The following is a 14,742-nucleotide window of genomic DNA, read 5'->3' as shown; positions in this document are numbered from 1 at the left end:
TTTTGAGCTCCAGCTCTCACTTTCTTTATAATTTTTTTCAGCTGGGGCTCAAATAGACACCTGTTGGCCATACACCTGAAATGGGAGCAGTAATCTGAGGTTCAAAGTCCTGGAGCTATTTATAATTACCAGTTTTCAGGTTCTCTAACCAAATGATTTGTTTTATGATAGTTTTCTTGTCTAAAAGACAAAATGTAGCAGGATGTCCTCAGAGATACATTTAAATCTGAGGTAAAAAAATATGAGATAAGACCACTGATGTTAGACTTTTAACCATACTGCCGTAAGATGAGAAAGTTTTGACAAATGTGAGTATTGCTCTCAGCTCAGAAGTAGGTGGACAGTGCCATGATCACGCTAACAAATACCTTGACAGGATCTGCAGCAGATAAGACTAAAACTATAGATTTGAGAGGTCTGGCTTTACCAGGGAGGGATGGAGTGAGGGAGGGTCAAAGACTCCACACTACCTCTGCTGAGTTCTCCATGTCACCCTATGCATCAATAGATAGTGATGTAGGCAAATTGTCCTTAGCCCCATTGTTTTTCATTTGTGGCTATATAAAAATCTGCCTCATATTTCATGACAATGTCCTTTTTTCAGCAAGATCTGAGAGATCAGGATGGAGTTCTTTTTGCATCCGTGACTTGTAATATAACCTCATGATAGATTTTACTTAGATAATGCACTAACATGGTACTGGTTGCCTTCTGTGAAGTGGCAAATTGAAGTCAGTGTTGGGGATAAAATATCTGGAATTTTGGACCAGTTTTTCCTGATAGAGTGTCTGAAAAAGAGCGTGCCGGAGATAAAGTTTACCCATGACCATGAATTGTAGATAGCTTCTAGAATGTATATTGTCATGAATGATTTCAAAAGTTAGAATATATCCAGTTTCCATTAACAACTACCAAAAAAACCCCAAACCCTCAATGCCATAATGTATGAATATATGCATGATAAGTATGGATAAATCTGAAAATAATACACATATATACATATATACACATATACATATATACACATATACATATATACGTACAAAACTATGCTTACACACATAGTTATAGGTACAGACTACCCTGCAGATGTATAGGCAGTTTATCTAAATATATTCCTCAGTTTACTGTTCTTTCTCTCCTATTCGATAGTGTGGCAAAATTATATATGTTTCATGAAACTAGCAAAAAGTGAAATACATATATCACTGTGAAGTATTCAAGTACATCATTAAAGGATAGCATTTGGATCATGTACTTGAATCATTTTATGTGATAACTGGTTATCAGTAAAAAGTCCACAGAAAGCCACTCCTTTGCACTGGGCATTTTATTTCTAATTTTGAGATCCTCGCCCAACAAAGACAGTGGACAGTGTAACTTTTGTGTAATGTATGTAAAATACAATTTAGAGCTTTACGAAGCAATACAATGATCTCATTTATCCATGTTAAAAAAATCATTACTCACATGCAAACTGAAGAACAGCCTCTCTGCTTAATACACTGCCAAACACATTGGTGGTTAAACACTGATACTGCCCAGAATCCTTCATTTCACTGGGGTTATTGATGATCAAACTTCCTTCTATTAAACTGAAGCGATAATCACTTTCAATGTTGATTTCAGTTCCATTTCGAAGCCATCTTGGGAAAAATAGAAAGAAATTACATGAGTACTTCATGGCTGGAGGAAGGCACAGCATACAGAATCTGATAGTCCCAGCAGTAACCTACTATTTCAGTAAAGCCTTGGGTGGAGACATTCTACAATACTTGTCTAACAAAAGCTAAGATTTTTTTCTGAAAAAAACCCATAAGTTAAAAGAGAACTTAACCTCTCAAAAGAAAGCATATTATTTGTTTTTCCTGTGCTGAAATAAATTAGCATTTTGTTTTCTTTTTTTCCCCACCAAAATCTTATAGTCCACAAAGACTTCAGACTCTGCATCTTCAGACTCTTCAGAAGCTGCATAGCTGATTCATCCTTTATGACTTTTACCATGCTTATGATAATCAAACTTCAAATCATGTTCTATCATTAAAGCCTTCAACCCAGATGAGCTTAGAGTTAGCAGAGCTGAGTCTGATCTGCATGAACACAAGGAACCTTTCTTTTCCATTCTTCCAGCATTTGATATTCTGGGCCCAAGAAACAGAGAAATGTGAAGTAAATACAGAAAGCAAAACAGCAATTTGGGAGGTGTCTGGAAGTGAAATGAGAAGTAACGACAGAGGTGGTAATGAGATAGGGTGGAAAAAGCCAGGCTGTAGGAAACTTTTTAGGAAGTATTACACCAGAGCCAAAATGCTGGATAATCATTGAATGAACACTTCTTTTTCTTTTTTTCAGAGGTAAGTTCAGTCTGTTACAATTTTTCTGCTGTGTGAGTGGGTTTTGGGGTTGGTTTGTTGCTTCTTTTTTTCTCTGGATATTTTCTGTCAAAAAAGCCTCACCCCTCTCATTCATCTCTAAAAACTGAAACAACAAATCCTGCAACAGTCCACTGGCTGTAAGAGGAAAGATTTTGTGTGGTAGGTTAACAGACTCCAGCACTCTGGAATAACCTTGAGGGTGGGGAGGTGGGAGATACATTAAGATTTTATAAACCACATAGGAAGAGTTTTTAGGTTTGTTTTGAGTCAAACTGCATAGAACACAAAATTGTTAAAAGAATGTAAAGAAGAGATAACCAGTGTAAACAGGTACAGCACAGCTGGTATGATGCACAGATATTTCCTTCATTGCTAGTTCACACTCTGCAATTTCAAAGTTGCCAAGTTCTTTCAGTCTTCACTGAACTATGGTGAAGCTTGGAAGCACTTGGCAACATCTAGACTCCAGAGGCAACTTTAATGAAGCAAAATGATTTGTGGTTCACCATATCTTGTTAACATTCATGGCAAATGAGGTACGGAGATCAGAATCAATCTGAATTAACCTGAATATTTCATAATTCAAGGGTCAGAATTGCCACAATCAAGATGAACTGTGAAACTGTTATTTGCTCCTTTGTTTCATGATTGGACTTTTGATTGCAGAGAATCCTTCCTTCATTTAATGTAAGAAGTGAAACACTGTTGACAATATATTTATATTGCAAAGGATATTAGGGAGCTGTCTATAGGATTTGCTATATTTTTAAAGAAATTCATACATAGCAGAGCTAAAAAGAAGAACTTTTCATCTTGAACAATTTATTAATGATTTAAGATTTTGAACACAATCATACAAAAAGTTAATTTTTACATATATATTCATAACTGTATATATGAATAAGAATGCAAAATTAATTCATTCAGAAATGATGGGCAATTTAGATAAGAAAACAGGCCAAAATTACATGTTTCAGCATTTCCAAAAGGGAATGGATTCAAAAATCAGTTTGCTTTAATCAGCTTTCTTCACTTAGTTTCATTTTTAATTAAATTCAATGCAAAAATATCTTTTTTTTTGACGCTACCTCAGTTTTGTATATTGATGGTTGCCTGCCAATATATCTTGAGGTCCATCCTGAGTAATTGTATTTCTCTCATACAATCCAAGCATATTAGAGGACAAACAGCACTGAAATGTGTGACATGGGGTTTTCTAGGTACACTGACTGATCTGGCTGGACGGAACCCCAGATATATTACCTAAAGAGTAATGAGCTGATAGGGAAAATCAGCTACATTTTTTCTTGAAGGCAAGTGCCAGATAGCATTTAAAAATATTCTAATTTGGCTTAAGCAGATTGAAAGAAATGTGTTGGGTTTTGGTTTTTTTTCAAATACTATTTCTATCAAGAAATTATACTGACAAAAAATTTCTTATCAACGTATACATGTCCTAAGTAAAGTAGGAATCAAGCAAGTAAAATAGTTTCACAAGCATTGAACACAGTGTAGAGAAGTGGCATCTCAGGGAATTATGTATCTGTGTCTAACTTAGCAACAGTGGTGACATATGAGATCACATAGAAAGCTTGCAAATGTCTGTATTCCTCATCAAAGGTGTCTCAGTTACACTCATCATTGTATGGGTCCTGACTTGTGATATTAAAGTACAATTTGCAGAAAGACTGAGTAAATGGAATCCATTTATCTTAAGGAGTTATTCCCTAAATCAATGCATGTAGATACCTTAATGTCTGGAACTAAATAATGTAAAAATTGTTATTTCAGGATAGAGCTTGAACAAGAGGAATAAAAGACTCTTTGCAAGGAAGAAAAAAATCTGAAATTATGTGAACATTCTCCATTCTGTTAAAATGAGGTCATGAAATAGCAAAATAATTTGTAAAGAGGTTAGGAATACTCTGTCATAAATTATGCAGACTAAGGAAACAAATTAAAATGACAGAGACAACATAATTTTGGAATTTTTGAGTGCTTTAAATGTTCTTTTAATTTAGCTTGGAAAAATGAAAAGATCCAAGAAGTTGTATTGTGCTTTGGGTTTTGGCTGAGTATATTTCCTAGCAGCATGAGCCTCAATGCCAATGCAAATAAAGATCATTATTGTCAAGTGCTTGTAGATAATAAGACTGGGTCTTTGGTGATGTGGAAATATCCCTTCTCCCCATTATTTCATATACCAAAAGTCAGGTAGTGACATCCAACAAACCTCTGCCTGTCTGTAGCCTTTTCTGAGGCTAAATTCCCCTTGTACCTGCCTTAGAAAATAGTATATGCCTCACAAAGTAATTTATATCTCTTACCCCTTTCCCTGAATGGCGGTGTATATTGCATATGTTGTACAGAAAAGAGGTAGCAACGAAGGAAGATAAGTTAAACTGTTGTTAGAATTAGGCCTTTCAGGTCAAAAGTTTCCTTTCATGAACAGCAGTCAGGAAAGTTTGTTTATGAAGCTGTTGACACCAATTAATCTCTGGAGATCCAAAGGGATAGATATCACCAAGTCATAAAACAGCCCAGATTAGAAGAGGCATTGAAAGATTATTTTGTCCAATCTTTTGTGGGAAAGGGAGCCTAGAAGAGATTATCTAGTACCTTGTTCAATTACATCTTGAAAACCTCCAGTGATGGGGACTCTGCCACTTCCCTGAGGAGGTTGTTCCAGTGAATGTTTTCACAGTAAAAAAAAAATAAAAAAAATCTTTCTTATATTGAGAGGAAACCTCTTTTGTATGAAACTTCTCTTTTATGAAACTTTTCTTATATCTGTTGCACCATGCCTTCTCTATGTGTCTTCTTCTGAAAAAAAAGAGCCTCTATCCTCTTTTTAGCCACCCTTTAAAATATGCTGAAAGTCTGTATTTGTTGATTGCATTCCACTGGGAAAAGTAAAAAAATGGTTGGAACAAGAAAGAAAGGAGATGACATAAATTCCCCAAAATGAAAAACTCCACATATATAATGAGGTTGTCTGGGAGGGCTGCTCATAATATTCTCCCCTTTTAAGTGGAAATATGTGCCATTTCCCTGGCTATGTGCTATGTTTAATGTACCGGTGGCACTTCTGCAGTGTGTGGAACTAATACACCTTTTTTTTTTTTTTTTTTTTTTAACAATCAAGCAACAAATATGTAAGAGAAATTATGCAAAGAATGTCAATAAAAAAGAATGAAACATAGCTTTCACTTGACAAGATGAAGAGCTTATGCAATTCCACTTTGGAGAATTTCTGGCCACTCATATCTAATCCCATGTTACATGTTTTAGTCATGTCTGTGTTTTTCTGATGAAGTGGTGCCATACGTAAGATCCATTTAAAGACTCACATCTTGAGCAGAGGCAGATTCAGTGCTGTTGTGATGGATATATCTGAAGATGGTACTGCCACTGAATTTCCTCCAGCCATAGAAAAGCAAGTTTTGTGATTCTAATAGGTTTAAGGAAAATTCATCCCTGATGTTAAATGATCCACTGAGAAAATAAGTGTAGTAGGTAAAAAAAATAAAAATGCAGAATTAATGATTGTCATCTATGACAAAACACAACAATAACAGTCCTCATGTTCCCTTTTTAAGTAAAGAATGAGTCTATGATAAAAGATAAACAGTGTATGGAAAAAATAACCAACCATATGTTTCCCTAGATCTCCTACATCATTTGTGATTTGTATAAAATACGAGAAGAGTCAGATACAGCAAATGGATAAGGTGACTGCAACATAATGTACCTACCAGTAAGTGGACACCATTAATAAACTGAACTTTCAGACTCACAGGTGTGTCATAACAGGTCTATATATTAGATATCTGTGACATAATAATCTGTATGGAAAAATAAACAGCAGGCAATGGTTGCAAATGAATTAAATGGTGGACTTGTGACATGAAAGACACCAGATTTGGTTCGGCCATGGTATCCTATATTGCATGGCCATGTCATTTAATGTACCTGTTCTTTACAGTTTTCCCTATAAAATGGGATAGTATTTCATAAGTTATAAATATTTAGGGAAGAAAATCAATTAAAGATTTTGATCGTGTCAGTAGTTACAGATACAAGTCAGAAAACTGGACAAGAGGAGTCCCTCCACAGGGACAGATATGACACATGGAGAAAATATTTTGAAACTTAACATATTACTTTGCCTTTATTCACTACCACTTATGCTTCTTCCTTATTCAGAATCAGAAGATGTATTCAATCAGGAAAGTAATTTGTGTCATCGAGTTGTTTCTGTTATGTCTGTTCTCCAAAGCACTCTGAGTGTGATGGCTGTGGCTAATTTTCCGAAAACTGAAAATAATCTCTAAAACAAGTACCTGTATGTGGGAGCAGGATTTCCACGAGCTTGACAATTCAGAGATACTTTCTTCTCCTCAGAATCAGTTGGAAAAATGACGTCATCTGGCTCTTGTACAAACACAGGACCATAATCAACACTTTCTGTGGAAAGAGAAATGTTATAGTTTAAGAGATCTAAATTAATGAAAATTTATTATAAATTTTATAAAGTGAGATTAAAATATGCAAGATTAGGTTTGTTTTCCAAAACTTCATATCCAATTATTTCTGATGCTATATTAAAAAGCAATTGATAAATGAGAAATAAAATAAGGAAAAAATATTTCTAACAATAAAATGCATCAAAAATTTCAGTATTCATCATGCCTTAAAGTGGCTGTCTCATCAGATGTATTTCGGCCTAAAGTCTATTGAGCAGCTCAAGAGAATTAAGTCAGCAAGAGGAGTTAACTCTGCTTACAGAGAGCAAGGTAAAGAAAAATTTTCCTGCTGCTTTCAGCAGTGTTTCTCACAAAGAACTATGGCACAGCTTTCTCTTTCATGGGAAGTAGTTGCTAAGAAAAATCACTTGTAAAATTAATGGCAGCAACTGGTGGCTACTGTTAAATAATATATAGCAGTATCTGACATTTAATTTTCCTCCACTGTCTTCTCTAATTTTGGCATGTATCTATATCTTCATATGAATTTATATTTCTGAACAAGAAAAGATAGATAGACCCATAGAATACATCTATGATTCCAATTCATTTTTATTGTAAAGAAAGAGTGTAACCTTCAGTAAAATAAAAGATTGCAAGTGTAGCATTCCTGATCACATAGGTCTGCATAACTAAAATGCTCACCGTGCACTAGAAGACTATGAATTTTAATCAGCTTACAGTTCCTCCAAATTCTTGTTCAATTTTGTACCATAATGCTCTTCCAGTTTAGAGCACTACCCTAATGATTTGAGTGAGGGAAGACAGTTATATTGTCCTACTACTGGCAATGAAATGTGTGGGAGCAGGATTTTCTCTGTCAGTTTTTTGGTTTCATATATTTATATTAGAAAAGTTCTCAAACCGGTACTGAGGACAGCATGGCACAGGAAGAAGTCTGTGATCTCCTTTTATGTTTGTCTTACCATTGCCAGTTTGAAGTAGGATAGGTGCACCTGAGGACTTTGAGTTTTGGTTAGTCACTTATAAAACTTATTTACTGTATTGTTCTATCAATTCCACGCAACTTCAAAAACACGTTTTGGGTTCACAGATGTGGGAACTGTGACCTTTTTCATTCTGCTAATAGTTTCAGAATCTTTGGGTTGACAGGAAATGGTGCATGGGACTACAAGTCCTAGTACAGAGAAGAAAGTCTTGGAGTTTGGATAAAGAAGGGAGAGTCATAGTTTCCTAGTTCTGAGATGCAAATTTCCATGTCCTTAAAATCTGTGACATTTTGGGTTTCTCAATTCTATTAATAAGATCCAGCTAAAAGACCACATGAAAACCTGCTATACTATTTAATCTTCCCTTTCAGTGACTATACACTTTTAAACACTTAATTATGGTTTTTTTTTACAGTGCTACTCAAACATACATCTTGCAAATACCTTTATTTTCAGGAATGCATACTTCTACTGAAGTAGATTCAAATAATTTGCCTGTATTTGTAAAGAGAGCAAATAAAAGCAGAAGTAGTAGTCTTTGTATTGCATAATTTTCAAGCTTATTTTCCCTTTTTTTGTAGGACAGTATAAAGAGTATGAATTGCAGTTCTGCATATTTACATTACTTCCATGTATGTTACTTCAGTTGGGTGTATTGGTGGTAATATATTTTCTGGGACAGATATCTGTATTTTTATTATTAAATCTAACCACATGTGATTTCTAATATGCATTTATATTGTTGAAGTTAAAATCAATCCAGAAAGTTTTGAGCACTACAGCTAAGGCCACTACAGATAAGGCCACTAAAGTAGCAGTAGAATCAGGGAGCAAAACTTATACCAAGAAAGGAAAATGTGACATGAACAGATGTAGCTGCATGTTCTTTGAGAACTTGTGCTAGTCAAAAAAGTGAGGGAGGTGAGATATTACTTAATATTATTTTAAGAATATTACATTACTTAATAAACACACATATAGTCACAATCAAAAAAACTGAATACAATTTGTTCAGAATACGGCAAAACTGCATGTTGAATTATGTTTGCAGAGATTGTTCATATGTCTTTTTACAGTGATGGGATTTGTCCGCCCTGCTACATTTAAGAATGCCGATGTGTGATGGTCATTTCCCCCATAATGGCAAGGCTTTAGTCCTCCATCAGCCTTGGAACACCTGGTGATGTCACAGCTTGCAGAGTGTTAGTGGTTGCCATGGGATGAGGGGCTGGTGTCACAGAAACCCAGAGCAGGGGCAGCATCAGCTGCGTGGAGAGGGAAGACCAACTGGAGCCAAGAAAGCGGAGAGCAAGGGCTGTGGAGAGGAAAGTGAGGTGAGCAGGGAGGACAGGGCTAGGCTGCGGAGCTGGCCAGAGGCATGAGAGATGGTGGCTGCTTTTACTTTGCTTTCTAGAGGCAGAGGCTCAAGCAATGATAGGATGAAAAGTGGGACCTCTCCTGACCTCAGCCCTGCGACCAGTGTTTTGCTTCCATCTGGAAGGACCTTGATGCTAAGTTAGGGCAATAAGAGTCTGGTAGATTCCTGGGTAGGGGTCGTGCATGGCGAGTGAGGTTAGCTTCTCTTATTCCTGGTGATGTTATCCCGCTTTTTGAAGCCAAAGGCCCAGGCAATGTCAGGACCAGGCAACGATGCGCTCCATTTGTCACCAAAAGAACCAGACTTTGATACCGTCTGCAAGGACACGGACACTAAGTCTTGAAGCCTCTGGTAGAGCTCCAGGAAGGGGCTGTACATGCTGAGCTAGGATGGCTACTACCTTTGTTTGTTCCCCTGCCTTTTACAGACGCAGGACCAGATGGGGACAGGACCAAAGCATGGTCCGTGGTGTACTCCTGTCCGTGGACACACAGCCAGAGAAAACGCACATTCTGCTAAAGCATAAAAATTAAGATATGACTTTAAGAGTCTGACCAAGATATGGACAAGGGGTTACCCCTGGCGAGTAACTGTGGTTGCTCAATTTATCGAGTGATACTGTTGTGTTTTTTGCAGGCCTGAGCACAGTCAGGAACAGGGTCACTTAATGGCAAGCTCCTGAGATCAACATTGTAGCTAGAGAAATCCCAGAACTTATACAAGGACTCTGCTACTCTCTCAAGGACAAAACAGTACCAAGTTGCATCTGGAGGAGAATGGCAGACCCCTGAGCAAGGATTCCACCTGGTGAGCCATTTTTGCTGCTCCCTTTCTATGTAGGTATTCTCCTGCCACTTCCAGCTGTAGGCCCACACTAGGAGTGCACCAGAGCAATAGGCACCCTTGCTCTCAGCCAGAGGCCTAGACAGTTTCTCCACTCCACAAGGATGCTGACGATAAGTTAAGGCTTGGGAAGAATGGCAGATCCCCCGGTAGGGGTTGCACATGGAGAGCCACGGTGGCTTCTGTCTTTGGCTGTTTCTATTGTTGTGTCTGTTACAGTCCTGGTCCCAGAGAGGAACAGGACCAGACCCTGGCATGCTACTGTCCTCGGCCACACACGTGGAGAAATCCTCTACCTTCTGCAAGGCCTCTAACACTAAAGATAATCCTAAGATAAAGAAGATTCCCAGTCTGAAGTGAGTGACCACGTGAATTTCATGGGATTATAACTGGGAATTATTTAATTTTATTGTAAGACTGTTACATTAATTATTAAACACATATTTAGTAACCAACAAACCTGAATACAATTTGTCCAGCATACAGAATAACCCCATGTTGAATAATATTCACAGAGATAGTTCATATGTCTTTTAACAAACTACACTGGAGGACTGCTCAGTATGTTCATGAAAGCCAACACCAGTATTAATAAATGCTGTTTATTAGTATTAAGTCCAATCACCTGCTCTTTCTGATGAGAATCACCCCGAAAGAATGGATCTTACGATAGTTTACTCATGAACAGACGTAGCTGTATATTCTTTAGAGAACTTTTGCTAGTGAGGTGAGGATGAGATCTTTAGATGATAGCAGGAAAGGATGATAGCTGAGAAAAAAGTTACATTTAGGATTAAAAGGAGCATTTAGCGCATTTCTCCCAGGTCCTGTGTCCTATGTTTAGTTTCATCTCTGGCCATGGGACACTGGACTGTAAAACAGATCAAGTGAATCTCGGCCAGTATGTTAAACACCTGAATTGCTCCCTAGTGATTAGACACTACAGTTATTTCTCCTCACCCTCATGCTGAACTCCAACTGCTGGCACAAGGGCTCTAACAGCAAGGACAAAGCCCAGGGGAGGGAGGTGGACCAGGAGAGCTGGGGGACATCAAGTGATTGCAGCCGTGGGTGAGAGGCAGCCCACACGCAGGCAGACGTGACAGGGGTCTCTCCGTGTGGGAAGCTTTCCTCATGGTCCTGAGTGATGGGATTTATCCACCTTGCTACATTTAAGAATGCCGATGTGTGATGGTCATTTCCCCCATAATGGCAAGGCTTCAGTCCTCCATCAGCCTTGGAACACCTGGTGATGTCACAGCTTGCAGAGTGTTAGTGGTTGCCATGGGAAAAGGGGTTGGTGTCGCAGACACCCAGAACAGGGGCAGCATCAGCTGCGTGGAGAGGGAAGACCAACTGGAGCCAAGAAAGCGGAGAGCGAGGGCTGTGGAGAGGAAAGTGAGGTGAGCAGGGAGGACAGGGCTAGGCTGCGGAGCTGGCCAGAGGCATGAGAGATGGTGGCTGCTTTTACTTTGCTTTCTAGAGGCAGAGGCTCAAGCAATGATAGGATGAAAAGTGGGACCTCTCCTGACCTCAGCCCTGCGACCAGTGTTTTGCTTCCATCTGGAAGGACCTTGATGCTAAGTTAGGGCAATAAGAGTCTGGTAGATTCCTGGGTAGGGGTCGTGCATGGCGAGTGAGGTTAGCTTCTCTTATTCCTGGTGATGTTATCCCGCTTTTTGAAGCCAAAGGCCCAGGCAATGTCAGGACCAGGCAACGATGCGCTCCATTTGTCACCAAAAGAACCAGACTTTGATACCGTCTGCAAGGACACGGACACTAAGTCTTGAAGCCTCTGGCAGAGCTCCAGGAAGGGGCTGTACATGCTGAGCTAGGATGGCTACTACCTTTGTTTGTTCCCCTGCCTTTTACAGACGCAGGACCAGATGGGGACAGGACCAAAGCATGGTCCGTGGTGTACTCCTGTCCGTGGACACACAGCCAGAGAAAACGCACATTCTGCTAAAGCATAAAAATTAAGATATGACTTTAAGAGTCTGACCAAGATATGGACAAGGGGTTACCCCTGGCGAGTAACTGTGGTTGCTCAATTTATCGAGTGATACTGTTGTGTTTTTTGCAGGCCTGAGCACAGTCAGGAACAGGGTCACTTAATGGCAAGCTCCTGAGATCAACATTGTAGCTAGAGAAATCCCAAAACATATACAAGGACTCGGCTACACTCTCAAGGAAAAAACGGTACCAAGTTGCACCTGGAGGAGAATAGCAGAAATAGAGAAATAGCAGAAAAGAGAAATCCGCAGCGTCCTAAGAGGATTCTAAATAAAAGATAGGTCTTGAAGCCTATGCATGGGTTCTAAACTTGTGTTTCAAAGGGGGATCGAGGGTTGATGCTGCGTGTGTTTGCTAATCTTAAACTGATTTTGCAGTCACGCTCCCAGACTGGGACAGGACCGACCACGGCCCCCTCCCGTACTCAGCCAAAGAGACAGAGGTTTTTGCTACTCTCTCAAGGACAAAACGGTACCAAGTTACCTCTTGAGGAGAATGGCAGACCCCTGAGCAAGGATTCCACCTGGTGAGCCATTTTTGCTGCTTCCTTTCTTTGTAGGTATTCTCCTGCCATTTCCAGCTGTAGGCCCACACTAGGAGTGCACCAGAGCAATAGGCACCCTTGCTCTCAGCCAGAGGCCTAGACAGTTTCTCCACTCCACAAGGACGCTGACGATAAGTTAAGGCTTGGAAAGAATGGCAGATCCCCCGGTAGGGACTCCACATTGCGATTGGCGGTGGCTTCTGCATTTGGCTGTTGCTATTGTCATGTCTGTTAGGGTCCCTGGCCCAGAGAGGAACAGGACCAGTCCCTGGCATGCTCCTGTCCTCGGCCACACACCTGGAGAAATCCTCTACCTTCTACAAGGCCTCGAACACTAAAGATAAGTCTTGAAGAGTCTGGCAGAGCCCTTGGCAGGGATTGTGCGGGGAGAGGGACTTGGGCTCCTTCTTTCCTTTCTGCAAAAAGTCCTCCTGCCTTTGACAGTGGCAGCAAACACAAGGACAGGAGCAGTGGATGGCGCTCCAACGACCTCATCTGCACGGGCAGAGAGATTTGCTACCTTCTGCAAGGACTCTGACACTAAGCTAAGTCTTGCAAAGAGGCTGACAGAGCCCTAGGCTGGGGTTTGCCTGGTGAGCCAGAGCGGCACCTCCCTTTAATTCTTCACATCATCATGCCTTTTACAGCGACCGCACCACAGAAAGGGCTGGATTAATGCATGGCATGCTCCAGAGGCATTCGCCACAAGGCTAGAAAATTCCTCTACCTTCTACAAGGACATTGCCACTAAGATAAGTCTGGAGGAGTCAGACAGAGCCCTAGGGAGGGGTAGTGCACAGTGAGCCCTTGTGTGTGCTGCTTTGTTGTTGATATCCTTGTGCTTTTTCAGCTGCAGGCCCAGACAGGGAGAGGAGCAGACCAAAGCCTACTCCTGTCATTGCAAAGGCAGACAGAGAATTCCCTGCTTGCTGCCCTCTCACCTAAGCTAAGTCTCACCTGGTCTGGCAGAGCGCTAAGCTGTGCTTGCGCATGGGGATCCACCATGGTTTCTGTGTTGTTGACATGATCCTGCCCTTTACAGTCAAAGGAGCAGAAAGAGACTGGATCAGTCCACGGTGTGCCCCTGTCCTCCAGCACGCCGCTAGAGAAATGCGCTGCGTCCTAAGAGGACTCTAAATAAAAGATAAGTCTTGAAGCCTATGCATGGGTTCTAAACTTGTGTTTCAAAGGGGGATCGAGGGTTGATGCTGCGTGTGTTTGCTAATCTTAAACTGATTTTGCAGTCACACTCCCAGACTGGGACAGGACCGACCACGGCCCCCTCCCGTACTCAGCCAAAGAGACAGAGGTTTTTGCTACTCTCTCAAGGACAAAACGGTACCAAGTTACCTCTTGAGGAGAATGGCAGACCCCTGAGCAAGGATTCCACCTGGTGAGCCATTTTTGCTGCTTCCTTTCTTTGTAGGTATTCTCCTGCCATTTCCAGCTGTAGGCCCACACTAGGAGTGCACCAGAGCAATAGGCACCCTTGCTCTCAGCCAGAGGCTTAGACAGTTTCTCCACTCCACAAGGACGCTGACGATAAGTTAAGGCTTGGAAAGAATGGCAGATCCCCCGGTAGGGACTCCACATTGCGATTGGCGGTGGCTTCTGCATTTGGCTGTTGCTATTGTCATGTCTGTTAGGGTCCCTGGCCCAGAGAGGAACAGGACCAGTCCCTGGCATGCTCCTGTCCTCGGCCACACACCTGGAGAAATCCTCTACCTTCTACAAGGCCTCGAACACTAAAGATAAGTCTTGAAGAGTCTGGCATAGCCCTTGGCAGGGATTGTGCGGGGAGAGGGACTTGGGCTCCTTCTTTCCTTTCTGCAAAAAGTCCTCCTGCCTTTCACAGTGGCAGCAAACACAAGGACAGGAGCAGTGGATGGCGCTCCAACGACCTCATCTGCACGGGCAGAGAGATTTGCTACCTTCTGCAAGGACTCTGACACTAAGCTAAGTCTTGCAAAGAGGCTGACAGCGCCCTAGGCTGGGGTTTGCCTGGTGAGCCAGAGCGGCACCTCCCTTTAATTCTTCACATCATCATGCCTTTTACAGCAACCGCCCCACAGACGGGGTGGGATCAATGCATGGCATGCTCCAGAGGCCTTCG

The 14,742-nt window shown here is 40.9% G+C and overlaps 1 protein-coding gene across 3 annotated transcripts in view; it reads right to left on the bottom strand.

Annotated features, from left to right (window-relative positions):
• The window catches only part of CNTN5 (contactin 5), a 666,657-nt gene that overhangs the window by 219,760 nt on the left and 432,155 nt on the right, over positions 1 to 14,742 (bottom strand). For all 3 annotated transcript variants that reach the window (XM_069883473.1, XM_069883470.1, XM_069883471.1), the window contains exons 4-5: positions 6,719 to 6,842; positions 1,471 to 1,646 (exon numbers count right to left, since the gene is read on the bottom strand). In XM_069883473.1, the coding sequence (XP_069739574.1) occupies positions 1,471 to 1,646; positions 6,719 to 6,842 (300 nt within the window). The remainder of the gene's footprint in view (positions 1 to 1,470; positions 1,647 to 6,718; positions 6,843 to 14,742) is intronic.

The sequence above is a fragment of the Phaenicophaeus curvirostris genome, chromosome 1 (assembly GCF_032191515.1).
Source record: "Phaenicophaeus curvirostris isolate KB17595 chromosome 1, BPBGC_Pcur_1.0, whole genome shotgun sequence".
NCBI lineage: Eukaryota > Metazoa > Chordata > Aves > Cuculiformes > Cuculidae > Phaenicophaeus > Phaenicophaeus curvirostris.
The sequence above is the reverse complement of the archived record's forward strand: the minus strand, read 5'-3'. Positions and strand labels throughout refer to the sequence as shown.